This window comes from Chionomys nivalis, chromosome 4 (genome assembly GCF_950005125.1).
Source record: "Chionomys nivalis chromosome 4, mChiNiv1.1, whole genome shotgun sequence".
Lineage (NCBI taxonomy): Eukaryota > Metazoa > Chordata > Mammalia > Rodentia > Cricetidae > Chionomys > Chionomys nivalis.
In genome coordinates, this window is record NC_080089.1 from 95,512,518 (window position 1) to 95,530,163 (window position 17,646).

The 17,646-nt window shown below is 44.0% G+C and overlaps 1 protein-coding gene across 3 annotated transcripts; it reads left to right on the plus strand.

Annotated features, from left to right (window-relative positions):
- The first annotated feature begins 1,341 nt into the window (after window positions 1–1,341).
- On the plus strand, window positions 1,342–17,296 carry LOC130872924 (fas apoptotic inhibitory molecule 1). 3 transcript variants are annotated; one of them, XM_057767313.1, is made up of 7 exons: window positions 1,342–1,482; window positions 6,128–6,183; window positions 7,042–7,174; window positions 7,456–7,684; window positions 11,200–11,309; window positions 14,675–14,724; window positions 16,834–16,904. In XM_057767313.1, the coding sequence occupies exons 2-7, from the start codon at window positions 6,140–6,142 to the stop codon at window positions 16,895–16,897; spliced, it is 630 nt and encodes a 209-aa protein (XP_057623296.1). In that variant the 5' UTR covers window positions 1,342–1,482; window positions 6,128–6,139; the 3' UTR covers window positions 16,898–16,904. The 3 variants fall into 3 exon arrangements, with proteins under 3 accessions (XP_057623296.1, XP_057623297.1, XP_057623298.1); XM_057767314.1 differs by lacking the exon at window positions 11,200–11,309 and having other exon boundaries at window positions 16,834–17,296; XM_057767315.1 differs by lacking the exon at window positions 6,128–6,183 and having other exon boundaries at window positions 1,349–1,482.
- Window positions 17,297–17,646: the final 350 nt, after the last annotated feature.

The window sequence follows — 17,646 nt, forward strand, 5'->3', positions numbered from 1 at the left end:
CTCTTTAATGTTTTTTAATGCGGGTATCTTGCCTAATACTCCTGCTTCACTAAAGCAGAAGTCATACTACTTTAGTTTTTGAAACAGTTTAGTGATAGAGCTCAGGATAGCCTGGAACTTGCAATCGGCCTTCTCAACCTCCTGAGTACTAACTAGGCGCTGTATCCAAGCAGTGGAAGCCAAATGTGAGTCTCTTAAATATCAACCAAACAAGCACAAAATGCTCCCAAACCAAGATCTTTATCAACCTTTTTTGTTTTGTTTGTTTTTCTAGACAGACTTTCTCTGTGTAAGAGTTCTAGCTGTTCCGGAACTCACTTTGTAGACCAAACTCACTTTGGAGAGTTCAAGGTTGGCCTTGAACTCACAGAGATCCTCCTGCCTCTGCCTCCCAAGTGCTGGACTTAAAGGCATGCGCCACCATGCTTGGTCAAACTTTTTTTTAATCTCTGAATTGATTTGTTTTCTTTACTTTATAATATTTATTTGTAGATTTGTTTGTAGATTTTTTCCCCAGACTATGCAGTTGTTTGCCTGAGCTTTTACAATACCCCTGGATTGCAATCGAGACAATATAGTGTTTGTGTGTGTACACGTATTATATATATCTTTAAAATAAAAGAAATAAGTTAAGTAGCAGGGCGATAGTGGCGCATTCTTTTAATCCCAGCACTTGAGAGGCAGAGGCAGGCAGATCTCTGTAAATTCAAGGCCAGCCTGGTCTACAGATTCCAGGTTCCAGGACAGCCAGAGAGGGCTACACAGGTTACCCAGGACCTCACCCAGGATAACTACGTGCCCCGTCATTGAGCACTATCCCCAAGGAAGGTCTGACTGTCAGGAAGAGAAATTCAAGCATCTCACTTAAAGGAAAGGCTATGAAATTTCCCTACAACAGAGAGAGGAGACAAGCAAAAAAAAAAAATCTCTGGGTTAAGACATCATCTGCGGTTGCGCAGAGATGAACACAGACGTGTTCCAGAAGCTGGACTTTTCCACCTAAAATGATTACTCGTATTGCAAGGAATGGAAGGCCAGCTGGGCTGTGAAAACAAAGAGGGTCTGCAGAGGAGCTGCCCAACCAGGAGGTGCGGGTTATCCCTAAGGCTACAAGCAGAGGGCAGTACCAAGACACTACTACCCGTAGGTCCTAGCGGCTGCGGGGCACACAACGGGGCGCACAGGAGAAGCGGGATTGGCTTCAGTTAGGAAGATAGGCGGGGCTCTGGAGGCGGACACCGGGTATTGGCTCTCGCGCGGTTGATGGGTGGGGCCTCTGGAGGGTGTGTGTGTGTGTGGTGGGGTGGCGTCTCGCACTTGCGCAGGCTCAGTCGAGCTGTGGGCGGGTGTCTTGGTGAGCCCGGAAGGCAATAGGAGGCTGGGACCCCGGCATGCGGATGCGGGAGCCGGGCGGGCGCGTCCGCGGGAGCTAGCGGCTGACTACGCAGCTGGATCAGGAGCCCGTGGCTGGGCGCCGGGCAGGTGAGCGCGGGAGGTGGCACTGGAGGTTCGGGCGGGCTGGCTCCGAGGTGCGTGGCGCCCAGACCTCGGGCGGCAGATTACGAGCCGCGTTGGGCTCAGGGCAGGAGGCCCCAGAGGGCGTGGGTGAGGGGCGGCCGGGCCGGTCAGTACGGAAGCCCCGCATCTGCTGACCCTCAGGTGCAGCATTCGCGGTGCGATCCGAGGTTCTCCGGCTTCGGAGCGGTTAGAATCGGGATGTAGTAGCAGACGCGTCCCGTGTGGCCTTGACCGAAATACCCCGGGGAGGTGTGAACCGAACACACGCCTCTCCCCGGTGGTTGCGGGAGGCCGAGCTAACACTGCTGTAGGTACTCCGTGGACGGGAGCTCTTGGGAGCAGCCCGCTGCAGCATTCTTGCTGGCTCTGGCTAGTTCTTTCGTGCAGGTTGGCATTGGGGATACTTTTATTTCTGAACCTTTCTAATGTTGTAATACGATCAACTGGAGTTGCTTAATGCAGGAGCCTGTTATTTTACAGCGGCCAGAGTGGGATTCTGTAGTCTCTTCCTAGAATTCTGTAGTTTCCCCCTTGCGAAGGCTGACTTGGAAACCTGTCTCAGGTATGGAATGAATTAGTTTAATGAAACTCAGCCAATTCACACTCTACTCAAGGTGGAAGATCACCGGTGGGACAGGCAACGTGAGTTGTTTTGCTGTTTAACCGATCTAACATGGCATTTAATCTGTCACCTGTAACAGCGTGTAAACACGAATATAAGATCCTCTACATTGCAACCAATGCTCAAGTAAATATTGTGGGCGGTGTTAGTTACTGCCTGGTGAAGTCATCATAATTAACTGAGTGGATGTTTGGAAATACAGTTTCTAGTAAAATCTCCACGGAGTCCGAGTGCTTAGCAGGTCGTTAGTCATTTGGGGGTTGTTGGCTGCTTTGTAAGGTTTTATGTTAAAAGCAGACCTGTGCAGGTACTGATGCATGACAGAGTGGTAGCATTAGACTTTAGATCTGAATGCAGGCATGGAACAAAGGGGAAATTGAAAGGTTTCCTATGCACTGTATTGCCCACAGCCAGAGTGATAAAAACAAACAAACAAAAACCCACAACTGATGGGCCAAGAGAGCAACTCCAACGAACTTTTAAAGTGCTGAACTTGGGGTGAAATGTGCAAGGTCACAGGTCATAAGAATAGTGGAAGTTGTGGTGAAACTTGTAGTGACCCAAAGGCCGGACTCTTGAGTTGTTCTGAGTGTTCTCTACACTGATGAGATTTGTTCTGAACGTGTTCTCTACATTGTATGAGATTTGTTGCTGAGGATTATTTTGAGATGGGATGCTGTGGAAGAAGCTTCTTTACACCCAGGGCCCTCTTGGCCTTGTGGGAAAGTTGAGCAGGTTAAAGTAAGAACCTAGGAAAAGCAGTGAGTGTCCCTTACAGGGGTGTCTCCTTCCTGCGATTTCCCCACAGTGAGGGAGAGGGTCTAGATGGGGTGAGCCCATTGGGTTTCACTGTGACTTTTCCTTTAGAAATTGTATGGCTGGGTTGTGGCAAGGTCTAATCCTTCTGTAGAAAACACTTTAAGGTTTCTCGCTCCTTGAAAATGTCTCAGGAGTCAGCTTCACAGGCTTTCAGAAGCCACAAATGCTGTTAAAGGTTCTGCAGCTTTTAAAAGAGGAGTTTTAAGCCTTCAGGAGCAATGACAAGTGGTTAAGAGGGCCTGCTGCTGTGGCAGAAGACCAGAGTTCAGAGGTGCACATCCACCTGTATGTAACTCCAGGTTCAGGGGCCCTGCCATCCTCTTACGGCCTCCATGGGATTCGTAGTTGTGTGTGTGTGTGCGTGCACACACACATACACATTTAAAAATAATAAAAACGGGCTGGAGAGATGGCTCAGCGGTTAAGAGCGTTGCCTGCTCTTCCAAAGGTCCTGAGTTCAATTCCCAGCAACCACATGGTGGCTCACAACCATCTGTAATGGGGTCTGGTGCCCTCTTCTGGCCTTCAGGCATACATGCAGAAAGAATATTGTATGCATAATAAATAAATAAATATTAAAAAAAAATAAATAAAAAAAAATAAAAATAATAAAAACAAAAAATTAAGTCTTTTGCTTAAAAACAGCAGATAACATAGAAAAACTGAAGTGCTGCTGACTTTCATTAAAGCAGCCTTTTTCTTATTTGACCATATCTATAGAAAAAACACATAGAAATTAGTTTTGTATTGATTTGTGAATTTGTGTTTTGCCAATTTGATATACACAAATATAATTTGTCAGATAGTTGCTTACTCTGATCATTTTATATAAATGGTCACATATAAATCCTAAGATGTGTGCTCTAAATTATTATAGAGTGAAGAAAAATCACAATTTTTTTGTGTGTATGTTTTTTCCAGACAGGGTTTTTCTGTGTAGCCTTGGCTGTCCTAGAACTCACTTTGTAGACCAGGCTGGCCTCAGACTCACCAAGATCCACCTGCCTCTGCCTCCTGAGTGCTGGGATTAAAGGTTTGCGCCACCCTGGCAGGCTTAAAATCACTAATTTCTAAATATCTATGAATAATTGTTACATGTATGAATATCTGTTAATAGCTTAGAATGTTTTAGATAAAACATAATCTTGGTTTTTACCTTCCCTTTGAACTCACTGTAGAAGACTCACTGTCTTCCTTCCTTCCTTCCTTCCTTCCTTCCTTCCTTCCTTCCTTCCTTCCTTCCTTCCTTCCTTCCTTCTTTCTTTCTTTCTTTCTTTCTTTCTTTCTTTCTTTCTTTCTTTCTGTTTTAGATAGGATCTCTCTACATAGCCCTGACTGTCCCAGAACTCAACCTGTAGACCAGGCTGGCCCCAGACTCACAGAGATCTGCCAGCCTCTGCCTCCCAAGTACTGGGATCAAAAGCGTGCTCCATCACACCAGTGACTTGGTGTCTTTTATGCTTGGATTAGAAAAGGTGTTATAATCAAGGTGATTCCGTGAGTCATCTTTTTAAAAAATTTATTTTTAAATTATGTGCGTATGTATGTGGGGGGTATCCGCATGCTCTCGAGTGCAGGTGTCTTCAGAGTCCTGAAGAAGCCGGGCGGTGGTGGCGCAGGCCTTTAATCCCAGCACTCGGGAGGCAGAGGCAGGCGGATCTCTGTGAGTTCGAGACCAGCCTGGTCTACAAGAGCTAGTTCCAGGACAGGCTCCAAAACCACAGAGAAACCCTGTCTCGAAAAGCCAAAAAAAAAAAAAGAGTCTTGAAGAAGACAGCAAACCCTCCTAGTGCTGGAGTTATAGGTGGTTGTGAGCTCCACCTGGGTGGTAGGAACAGAACTAGCGTTCTCTGAACGAGCAGTATGTGTTCTTAACCCCTGAGCCCTCTCCCTAGCCTCCATGCCTTATTTAGTGCATCTTAGTAGTACTTGGAGTTCTTTATAATCCAAAATACATCAACAGTTTAAAGTTTGAGTGGCGAGCAATCTAAAAGTTATATAATAGCAAAATTTGAGTGCCATCCCTTCCTTCTCTCTGATTTTCGGAGATTGCCTTCAGCAGTTATATCACACCCCTGACTGTATTCCATTGCCATGCATAGAAACCTTTCTTCTCTAACATCTTGGAAAAGCAATCTGTGGCTCCTGACTTTTTCCAAAAGGGGTTGACAGTCTCTCACTGTTGAGCGCCGTTGGTCATCCGAGGGGGCGAAGGCACCCGTTGAGGAGAGTGTCAAAACTGGGCTAGGCCTGGGGAGCAAAACACAGCCAAATTCCTAATAGCCTTGCAGGAGCAGGCTGCTCCCTGTAGCTTTCTCATATGCGCCTCCTGTGCCTGTTAGCGTCTGCCTGCTTTTGAGTAGTTCCTTAGTGCTGCAGCCTCCTCCATGCTGTGTTTGCTGCGCACCTAAGTGTAGATGCACTTCCGCCTTGTGAAACCAACACCAAGCAGTGCCCTCGTTGCCCGGTCCTGGTCTCTGCTTCTAGGTGAGGCTCTCTGATAAACTGAATGAGTCTTCAGACTGTGGACCTACTAGCTTGTGTAAACGAGTAAATAAACTTTGCTCCCATACAGCAAGCCAGCATATCCCTAGCTACGTCACACACATTCACAATTCCTTTGGAGGAAACTGGTTTAAATTATGTTTTCGCTTTCTAAAATATAACTATAAAAGTGGGTTTTAAATTTCACCCTGAATATTGATGCTGCCATCGTGTTTGCTTTGGAGGTTTCCGTATTCACTGGGCCAAGCTGTTTATCTAACATTGATGTGCTCCCTGAAGCACTGCCGCAAACCCACGGGGCTTCTGTGTTCCAGGCTGAGACGCCCCGGAGTGGGACTGGCCTTAGCCTCTAATGTGCAACTCGAAGATGATGTAATATTCCAGATAAACTCGAGTTTATTACCCTGTTTTAATAAACCTATTTTTAAGAAATTATAAATGCTTAAGATAGAAAAGTGGAATCGGCTAATTTGTGTGTTCAAACTCTTTCTGAAAACAAAGCCTGCCCCTCTGCTGTACTTAACTGTAGCTTCATCGGAGCATACAGGCAACTTCTGAAAGGATTGCAAAGTTTAAAAAGCCCTTTGTAGCTGTCTTTGTTGCCCCCAACCTCTCTCTGCTGCTTTCTGCTTTTCTCTTTCCTGGCTGCTGACTGGATTGCAGACTGTTGCTAACATGGCATCTGGAGATGACAGTCCTATCTTTGAAGATGATGAAAGGTAAACGTTTTGTTTTGCAATAAAACTAGCCTTTGACAGTCCCGGGATTGTTAGGGTAGGTCCAGAGAGTTCTGTGACTGTTGGAGGCAGGGTCTGTGTCATTGCAGAAGGCAGAGTCTGCTTTCTGACTTACACGAGGATGTGGCCACCGTATATGTGGCATCGTCTTCCGTCGATTCTTGGCACAGAAGTCATGCAATCACTTGAACGTTATTTAGAGCATGCAAAGTAAGAGCAAAGATTAAAGATTAAAACGAGCAAAGAAGGAAACACAGAGAGAGCGGTGTTGGAGTCGGAGTCCTGGATTTGCAGCCAGCTGTGGCCCCATTATTGCAGAACATGTTACTTCTCAAAGCTAATAATCTGTATCAGTATCAAATTCTTCCATTACAGTTTTTGAATACCAAATTGGAACAGCTTTTTTTGTTGTTTTTCTTGATGTTAAATCCTAAGGCACTGGTTCTGAAAAGTTTGAAGAATTTTTGAGATTGATCTGATCTGAAAAAGGAAAAACACGTTTTTTGTGGAGATGGTCATCAAGTGGAGACTTTTACTGACCTTTCCCTGTACTAGACCAGCCGAGCCCAGGGTGCTGGCGGGGATTCAGTCTTAATCTTATTAGCATTAAGGTGACTTTGGGATTATTCGACTATACCTGTGCATAGTTGTCTCTTGAGGGATGAGCCAGTGAGAGAGAGAGAAAACAGTTACATGTACTGTGAGTGGGATATCAAGAAATATCATTTTATTATTTTATAATTTTAGGACCTTTGAAAATCTGGTATTGTCATGGTGGGAGAATTTAGCCATTCTCTTACTGTTTTTACTCATTTTAATGGCTTTGTTTTATTCCTTTAGCCCTCTTTATAGCCTGGAAAAAATGACAGACCTTGTAGCTGTGTGGGACGTTGCATTAAGTGATGGAATCCACAAGATTGAATTTGAGCATGGGACCACATCCGGCAAACGAGTTGTGTACGTGGATGGGAAGGTAGGAAAACGTGTGACTTTGTACAACGTGACAATGAAGCTTGGTTTTGTCAGTGTAGCTTCTTAAAAAGTAAGGATTTTTTTTTCTGACTGTGGTTGCTTTTCATTTATATGGTCGTTACAGAATACACAGACTATAACATCTAACATTTAAACTTAGAATGACCACTTTGTGGAACCTTGACATGAAATAATAAAAATATAAATAGGATTGCCATTTGGACAGTCTTAATTTTTACATTATTTAAAAAATTAAATACTAATTTTTCTGTTATTATCTAGGAAGAAATAAGAAAAGAATGGATGTTCAAATTGGTGGGCAAAGAAACCTTCTGGGTTGGAGCTGCAAAAACCAAAGCCACCATAAATATAGACGCTGTCAGTGGTTTTGCATATGAGTACACTCTGGAGATCGATGGGAAAAGCCTTAAGAAGTACATGGAGAACAGATCAAAGACCACCAACACCTGGGTGCTGCACTTGGACGGCGAGGACCGCAGAGTGGTTCTGGGTGAGTCGGGGCTGCTTCTGCAGAACCCTTTGGCCTTGATGTCCTGCCCCACAGACTGCTGTGGGCGCTTTCACTGGAGAGGAAATGTAAGCCTAGCTGTACTTCTCCCTTCCTGCAGGAATGGGGAGTCATTTAACCCACTGGGTTTTGTGTGTAGTGTCGTAATTCCAGGTTTGATAACTATAACCCTGGGCTTAAGAAGTGATACTAATGCAGGCACTGATTGTTTGGTTTTTCTCTTTATAAATAAAAAGCAGTTAGAAATTTAAGATTCATCACTAGGGCAAGAATCTTCAGCAGGTAATAGTAGGTCTAGGGTTCCATTAGATCAGAGCCACCCAAGTCCAGCTAAAAGTAGGCTTTTAAGAAGTAACCTTTTCACTATTCTGGTACCCCCATATTATGAAATTAAAATGGTTTAATAAACCATCTTAATTCATTTATTTAGGTCCTGTTTATTAACTGCCTCTGAATAGGAAGGTAGTCTGTCTACCAGGGATTGAGGGTGCACAGAAGAAGGAATTTTGACCGTGCCGTAGTGGTCCACATTCCAGTTGGGTGCTAGCAAATAGGGTTTTTGTTTGAATTTTTTTTTAGATGAGAAAATGTTTATTATCTGATAAATCACATAAAAAAACTAAAAGCCAGGCATGGCGGCTCATACCTGAAATACCAACCCTCCAGAGACTGAGACAGGATAACCAGAAGGTTGAGGCTAACTGGGCTACAGAGTAAAACTATCCTTAAAATGGGGGGAAGAAAAGAAAAGAACCTAAATTAATTACTTACTATAAAAAGTCAGCTTGGCTTGTGGTGGAACCTGGGTTTTGCTGATTGAATGCCTGTGGATTGTAAAACTCTCCCATGTTTTCTGTAAAGTGATACCTAACTGAAGAATTGTCAAATTGAGTTTTTATTGGATTTTCTTTCTGGCAAAACCAACTTACAGTTTGCTGGTCTTGAAGCATACAGTTTATCATTCTCTCTCTCTTCTGTATTAGTAGATTCTGGAGGAACAGAATCTAATAGTGTGTGTGTGTGTGTGTGTGTGTGTGTGTGTGTGTGTGTGTGTGTGTGTATGAGAGAGATTTATCAGATTGGCTTATCTGCTATGGTCTGGGTATTCTACTAATGTCGGTCCCACGCTGGCGAGGCTGAAGCCCTGGTTCATTCTGTGAATCTGATGCCTTAGCAGTACCTGTCACTGAAGGCCTGGAGAACTCTTGGAGACCCTACTGGTCTCAGTCCACAGTGGAAGCCTGCTGAAGCTGGGCCCTGATATCAGTGAAGGACGATGCAGCAGCATCAGGGTGGATGCACTTATGTAGAGCGAAGGCAGGCAGACAGAAAGGCAGAGCTTCCTTTAACCCTTTTCACTAGGGGTTGCCACTGGGACGTGCCGCCCACATTCAGCTTGGATCTTCCCAATTACCTGATCAGGAACATTATGACATGCCCAGTGGCTTTCCTTCTGGTTAGTTCCAGATCCAGATAAGTTGACACCAGGATTAAACGTAATGCTTAATGCCTAGACCATTCATCCATCAGTTGTTGCCAGCTGTCGTCCTTGCATTCTTTCATTCTTTGCTGCCTATCTAGACGTTTGTCTAACTAGAAACTCCCAGTCACATGTCCATTGCACAGACCTACATTTCCTGTAGAAGTGCAACGTAGCTTTGCTGCTCCCTGCAGTCTCCAGCCTTCAAACTACTGAATTGTTTCCAGTTTTAAATCATTGTTAATACAGAAATAAAACAATTTACTTCACTTTAGTACGTTGCAGTTACCATGTTCATTAATCCTTAAAATGTCCCTTTTTGGGAGAGGGGAATTTGTGTACGTGTGTGTTTATTCTGAGACTGGGTTTTGCTCTGTCTCTGCTGGCCTGGTGCTCACTGTCACCCAGGCTGATTTGAAACTTTTGTTAATACTCCTGCCTCTGCCTCCCAAATGCTTGGATAACAGGTTTGAACCATAAAAATGTACTGTTTTGAACCACTGAGGGACTCCTTGCTTGAGTGGTCCCTGAATCCTTGCAGCGTATTTCTAGTGGGCTTTGTCAGCTTATCTCAGGATGATCTGAGTCATTTTGAATATTTTGGCCTAGACATGGATATTAGATAAAAATGTATTTCAAGAGGATAATCTGACGAAGTACTGAGTGTTATTTCATCATTCCCCAATCCTCAGTGAGCAGAGCGAGGAAATTAGATTGGTGGGTGGATAGGTAGGGGGATGGATAGATGAATGGATGGATGATGGGTGGGTGGGTGGGTGGGTGGATGGATGATAGATGATAGACAGCTGACAGATAGGTAGGTAGATATAACAGAGAACAGGGATGGTAACAGGAGAGAGGGCAGGAGAGAGGGAAAAGGAGAGCAGAAGGGATAGGGACAGACCTTTTCTGTTTTGTTTTGTTTTGTTTTGTTTTTTTTGAGACAGTTTCTCTGTTTCCCTGGCTATTCTGGAACTTAATATGTAGATCAGGCTGGACTTGAACTCACATATCCTCCTGCCTCTAAGAGATCTTTTCTCTAAGGTGTCTTCTGAGTTCATAACTTGCAGATCAAGTTGAGGAGTTCTTATATACTGGTAGCTTTTGGGGGTTTTTTGTGTTGGGGGGGGTTTCGTGTGTGTGTGTTTGTACGCATGCACACTTGGAAGTCAGTTTCACTCTATGTAATATTCTCAGTTTACATTTTCTCTCAAGAATCTTAGGTAGTAGAGGGTAGAAGGGGAGCAGACAGGAAAGGGAGGAGAGCAGAGAAAAATATATAACTCAATAAAAACAATAATAAAAAATCTTATTAAAAAGTTAAAAAAATAAAAAGAATCTTAAGTATTATGGTTTGACTTTGAAAGTCCCAGACAGCTCATGTGTTTGAATGCTTGGTCCCTAGTTGGTGGTCCCGTTTTGGGAGACTGTGAAACCTATTGAACAAAGGGTCTGACTGGCAGACTTATGTCTGCAGGGGTGGGGCTTGAGGATGCTAGGCCATCCTGCTTTCTGCTGCACTCTGCTTCCTGGCCCACCAAGGTATAACACAGTTGTTCACACTCCTGCTGCATCGCTGCTCGGCCATGCTTTCTTTGCCATTATGGGCTGTATCTCCTCAAGCCATGCCCAGAATAAGTTGTTTCTGCCAGAGTGAGAGAAAAGGGACAGGCACAGACATGGCTTCCTTGCAGGAAGTGTCAGTGAGAGCACTGAGCCTTTAACCGCTCTGGTTATTCTTACCTGGGCACCCAAATAAATTTTTATCCCTTTCTTTAAAGGCCCTGTGTTGTGTGATGAATGATCAATTGTATGAATGTGGTGAGTCTTTTCAGTATGTAATCAAAAACTTGAAAGTTTTTTTTTTTATAATTTGTGTCCATTATTCAAAATTACCCCATTTTCATCTCTTGAGATTTGAATGATATTTTAACGTATAGTTCTTACTTTCTGGGTTTTCCTATTGACTTTCTTTATTTCTAATTATTTATTTATTTATTTTGTTATTTTGAGACAGGTTGTCTTGAAACTCACTCTGTAGACCAGAGATCTGCCTTGCCTAAGATAAAGGCGTGCTCCACCACCACCTGGTCTAGCATTCTCTTTTCTTGTGGGAAGAGAGAAAGTGTATGTATTATTTATATGTCTTTCATTTTTTTATGTCAGCATTTTTCTCACATCTTTATTGCTTGTGTTCCTTTCTTTAAAAAAAATTTTGAGCTGGGTGGTTATGGCACAGAGGCAGGTGAATCTCTGTAAGTTCAAGGCCAGCCTGGCCTACGGCGTGAGTTCCAGGATAGCCAGAGCTACACAGAAAAACCCTGTTTGAAAAACAAAAACAAAAATTGCAGTTTTCTTGCTTTATGTGTGTGGTGTTTTGCTTGCATGTATGTCTTGCACCAGATACTTGCAATGCTGCAGGGGTCAGCAGAGAGCATTGGGTCCCCTGCACTGGAGCTGCAGTTGTTAGCTATGGTATAGATGCCAGGAATCAAACCCAGGTCCTCTAGAAGAGCATTCAGTGCTTGTAACCACCGAACCATCTCTCCAGCCCCTCCCTTCTTTCTTAAAGAAGACATTTTGGGCTGTTTCCTTTCTGTTGGAGAGCAGGAGCTCCCAACCTTCTCAGCGTGGCCACCTGGGCTTAACTTTCATAGACACTAGGTCAGCCAGTTGCTACTAGCAACTCCCAGTTCCAACTTGTTCCTTGAAATACATCTTTAAGGGTGGTCAAGGGGTTAAACATTTCTTGGCTTCTATGCTGAGTTGCTCTTTTTGTAAATACAAAATCATTTCCCTCAGAATTTATGAAGGGCTTCTTCCCATGACTTATTCTCATGTTCTGCTCTACACTGTTTTAAACGAGTCATGTGTGTCTGGATTCTCATTTCTTTTTAAATGAGTCATGTGTCCGTGGACTCTCATTTCTTTTCTTATTGGAGCTTTGAATAATTTGTCTCCTTCATCTTTCCGATGATGCATCCCATCACTTATTAATGAAAGTTTTAGTTATGAAAGGGTTAGAGCAGTGGTTCTCAACCTAAGGTCATGACCCCTTTTGTAGTGATAAGGCTGCGAGCAGGCCTGCTTTTCGTTCTGCATGGTTAGCTTTACACCCGAAAAAACAACACACATACTGTATTTATTTAAACACTGCCTGGCCCATTAGCTCTGTCCTCTTACTGGCTAACTCTCACATCTTGATTAACCCATTTCTAGTAATCTGTGTAGCACCATGAGGTGGTGGCTTACTGGGAAAGATTCAGCATGTCTGACCTGGCGGCTGGCTCCATGGCATCTGCCTGAGGCGTCTGCCTCATAGCCTTCTTCCCAGCATTCTGTTCTGTTTACTCCCCCTACCTAATTTTCTGTCCTATCAAAGGCCAAGGCAGTTTCTTTATTAACCAATGAAAGTAACACATAGACAGATGAACCTCTTCCATCACCCTTTGGAGGTCGAATATCAAATAACCTGGATATCAAATATTTACATTTTATAACAGTAGCAGAATTATAGGTATGAAGTAGCAACAAAATAATTTTATGGTTGGGGGTTGCTACAACCTAAGGAACTGTGCTAAAGGGTCGCATCATTAGGAAGGCTGAGACCCACTGAGCTAGAGAGTCAATGCAGTTGAGTATTTTTTGTTCTGAATGTTGAAATGGCCTCAAAAATCCAGTGCTGGCTCATTATATGACATTGCTTATGTATGTCCATGGTCTTTCAAATGTATTCTATTTTTCGTTTATGGTTTTGGATTAGCCATGTTCCTCATGGGCACATCAGAGAACCTTTGTAGATAATTTGGATAATCTGAATATGTGTGCATGTTCAGTAAATAGACTAATGGCCAGTTCTCACTGCCACTGTCGTTGGCCTCAGCACTGGATGCTCAGCCATGTATTGAGATCTGCTGGGTTTCCCTGCATCTGACCATGAGGGAATCACATTCAGACTGCCTTTGGGATGACCAACCCTGCACATACCTTGAGGTCACCACTGCCTTCCCCTTGTCACATTTAGCCCACCTCAGAGACTCCCTGTAGTTTAAATGAAGCGCCATCTTACTGCGGAAGTGTCCAGAAGAGAGGCCCGTTTGGCTTGTGCCCCTGCCGCAGGTGGCCTGCCAGAGTCACACCCTTGGCTGGACCTTCACACATGACCCACGGGTAGCCTTGTCCTTGGAGCCTGGTGCCCGTGCAGGTCACAAACACAGGCTCTCGCTCTGCTTCCTCATCTGGCTCCTTGGAGATCACAGTCTTCTTCCAGCCAATTCTTGGGACACTAATGTTGACAGGCAGTTTTGGGGACTCCCACCTGGCAGTCAACTACGGTAGCCAACTGCGGCATGAGGTTGCCGCAGCAGCACTGTGTTCCCTGCCGCCCCACACTGTAGAGTGCACATGCTAGTGCTGCAGCAGCTCTGTGTTCCCTGTCTCTCCACACTGTAGAGTGCACATGCTAATGCTGCAGCAGCCCTGTGTTCCCTGCTGCCCCACACTGTAGAGTGCACATGCTAGTGCCGCAGCAGCCCTGTGTTCCCTGTGTCTCCACACTGTAGAGTGCACATGCTAGTGCTGCAGCAGCTCTGTGTTCCCTGTCTCTCTACACTGTAGAGTGCACATGCTAATGCTGCAGCAGCTCTGTGCTCCCTGTCTCTCTACACTGTAGAGTGCACATGCTAATGCTGCAGCAGCCCTGTGTTCCCTGCTGCCCCACACTGTAGAGTGCACATGCTAGTGCCGCAGCAGCCCTGTGTTCCCTGTGTCTCCACACTGTAGAGTGCACATGCTTTATTATTTTTTCTTACAATCTAGTAGTTTTTTCCAAAGTAAAACCACTATAAAATAGGATTGTTGTCCTGTCCAGCAACAAACTAAAAGCTGAGTTCCTACTATCTGCCTTCTGCAAACCCAAGGCCTATGGTCTTTACGCCATCATCCAGTTAGCTCTGTCAGTGCGGGAGGCAGAAGTCATCTAGTCAGTGAGGCTAAATCACATTTCCCATGTTGGTTTTATTTGTTAGCCAGTTTCCTAGGAACCAGGTCCTCCTCATTCCCTCATTTGTTTGTCTGTAACCCCTTTAAAAAGATTGTCCTTTAGAATCTGTTTTAACAAGATTTTTATCACACTGTGATGAGACTGTGATTTTCTCTTAAAAGATTTCTAAGTCAGGCATGGTGGTACACACCTTTAATTCCAGCACTCTGTGAGTTTGAGGCCAGCCTGGTCTTCCAATTGAGTTTCAGGACAGCCAGAGCTACACAGAGAAATCCTTTCTCAAAAATCTCAGCAAAAGAAAAGATTTTTAAAAGCCTGGTTTCATGTATGAACCAAGTTTCTTCAAATTTTGAGTTTCAAAGATGTTGAAAGTATTGAGTTTTAGAACAGCGATTGCAGTTTAGAAATATAGTGAATTCAGCTTTAAAAAAAAAGAAGTTAACCTTTAGATATAGAACTATAACTTTTGGAATTTATGTTGCTTTTACAGAGAAAGATACTATGGATGTATGGTGCAATGGCCAAAAAATGGAGACAGCAGTAAGTTACCATTTACCTATTCCTAGTGTGTGTGACTAACAGTTCCTCATTCTAGACAAGGGGTGTGGCTGGGGTCAGTTAAACTGCCAGGCATGCACAAGGGCCTGAGTTAGGATTCCCAGTGCCATGTAAAAGGCATGTTCACACACACACACACACACACAGAACGTCTGTAACTCCAGTTCCAAGGGGTCCATTGCCCTCTTCTGACCTCCGCTGGCACCAAGCACACATGTGGTGCACAGACATACATGCAGGCAAAGTGTGCAGACACATAAAATTTAAAAATACATAAAAATAAAACTTGGGTTTTTTTTTTTTTTTTTCTTTTGAGACAAGGTTTCTCTGTGTAGCCCTGGCTGTTCTGCTGTCCTGGAACTCACTCTGTGGACCAGGCTGGCCTTGGACTCAGAGATCCACCTGCCTGTGGTATCAAAGGTGTGCACCACAACACCTGCTTCTCAAAGTGTTTTGTTGTTGCTGTTAATGAATCTTAACACAGTAAATCAAGGCTAGGGTTGTAGCTCAGTAGTAGGGCACTCATCTAGCTAACACGTATGAGACCCTCAGTTCTGTCCTCACCTCTGAAAAACTGACAGTAAGGCGGGTTTCTAGAAAGTATTAATGTATGTCATTTGTACAGAATAATGGTTTTCAGTGTAAGTACATGTGACTTTAAATAAGGTAAAATCTATGATGTGCTTGTTCTTAGTAACTGGCAGGAAGCCAGTGTGAAGACAGCCCTCTATAACCCCACTGCCTGCTTGTAGCTACAGTGGCAGAAGTGTCCAGGCAGCTTCCCTATCTCAGCCTGCCCTGATCTGCATGCATGCCCAGACTGCCCCATTCCCATGTAACAGGTGCTGTTTTCACCCCAGTATCATCACTAACGGGTGAAATTGCCAAGAAGGAACTTGGAGAGACTGTGTTAGCAACCTTTGTGTGGCCTTCCACAGGCTCCTTCAAAGTGCCCCAGGGCATGCCTGGGTGGGCTTACAGTACAGACCCTCTAAAGACCACCTGCTGGGGCTGCTCAGAGCTTGGAAAGAGCTTTCTCTATGTCCCTGTACTTGCTGCTGCTTAGAGTGTGGCCAGGCTTGCTCGCTCTGCCCACCTCTGTAATGCTCAGATGTGCTGTGCTATAAGGAACTGGGACATCATGTGATAAGCAGGGCTTCTAGCCTTAGTTGCAGTCCCAGACCATGCAGGCAGGTTTTAAGTCTGACTGTGAACGATTTTTGGCACAATTCTTTTCTGTCCTCCTAGCTCCTATTTTTTCACTCTAGATTATTACCTTCTAGTAGCAGCACTAAGGAAATTTAAGGTGGGTTAATTTTAATGTTTAATTTAAATCAGTGTATCAAAAATGTCTAAAGGTGGCACATGCCTTTAATCCCAGAACTCAGGAGGCAGGCAGAGACAGGTGGCTCGCTGTGAGTTCTGGCACAGCCTGATACACATAGTGAGTTTTGGGGAGCCAGGGCTATGCAGAGAGACCCTGTCTCAAAAAAAAAAAGAAAATAGTCACTAGTTCTTCGCATTGTTTCATGCTGTCTTCTTATATTTCACACTAAAACTGTGTGTCTTATTCGGACTAGTCAAGGCTGTGGTGCTCCATGATCAGAGCTGTTGGTTACACTGAGTGTGTGCTAACCTTACGCCTGGAGAAGTCGCCTGTCTCTGCCTGTCTCCTGAGCTCTGGTGGGAACTCTTCTGTCTTACAGGACAGGCTTTCAGCAAGTTATTAAATTTGCTGCTCTTCAGTTTGTGTATCTATAAAATGAGGATAATAATATCACTTATGGCAGCTCTTGTGACGACGGTGACACGATGCCCCTATGCTAGGATAGTGCACGTAACTGAGAATGTTCTTGACACGCTCACCGTTCTTAGTTTTGTAAACACTGTCCACACTGCAGACACAGAACTTTCTTCTCCTGAAACTTAAAATCCCTCAAGATTTTGAAAATTACAGCAAATCACAGGGCTCTAAACATAATCTTTGGGCTCTGATTTCAAAGTTTGACATTACGACCGGTACTTTTTAGATGATGTCAGTGCTCTGACAAGTATTTCTGGATACTGATGCTTCCTCCCTTGCTGTCCTAGGGCGAGTTTGTGGACGATGGCACTGAAACCCACTTCAGTATTGGGAAGCACGATTGTTACATAAAAGCCGTGAGCAGTGGGAAGAGAAGAGAAGGGATCATCCACACACTCATTGTGGATAACAGGGAGATCCCAGAGGTCTCTCAGTGACTGCTTCTTAATGAGTTCTAGGCTGAAGAGGTGACGTCAGGACTTGCTAATGATTGTGGTAATTAAATGTGTTCATGCTGTACATATCTGTAGATTTAATCTGCGATGTTTTTATTTTTATCTTTTGTTACTTGAAACTGTAATATTCCAATGGTCAGGAAAAATGGAATCATAAAAATTTATTTTTTAACTAATGTGTTTCTAATTCAAATGAAAAATAAAATATGAACCCAAACCACTAACATCTCACCACAGTAACCTTGACTACAGTAAACACTGTAAAATAAAATGGTGCTGCTGGCTGTGTCCTACAGTGGGTTTGTTTCCATGTCTCACATGCGCAGATAGGTTGGCCTGTATTTGAAGCAGCTGGTTCATAATCATGCAATTTGTGTAACCAGAGAAAACAAGAAGCATTTTCTATCTGAAAACATGAAAAAAAAAAATCCGATAATGTCATATAAGAATTTAATTTAGATGCTAGAGAGATGGTTTAGCAGTTAGAAGTTCATGGTGCCCTCTAGAGGAAAACCTGGGTTCCATTCCCAGTATCCACACGGTAGCTCACAACCATCTGTAAATTCCAGTCCTTGGTGATATAACACCCTATTTTGGCCTCCAAGGATTATCAGATATGCATCTGGTGCACATACATACATTCAG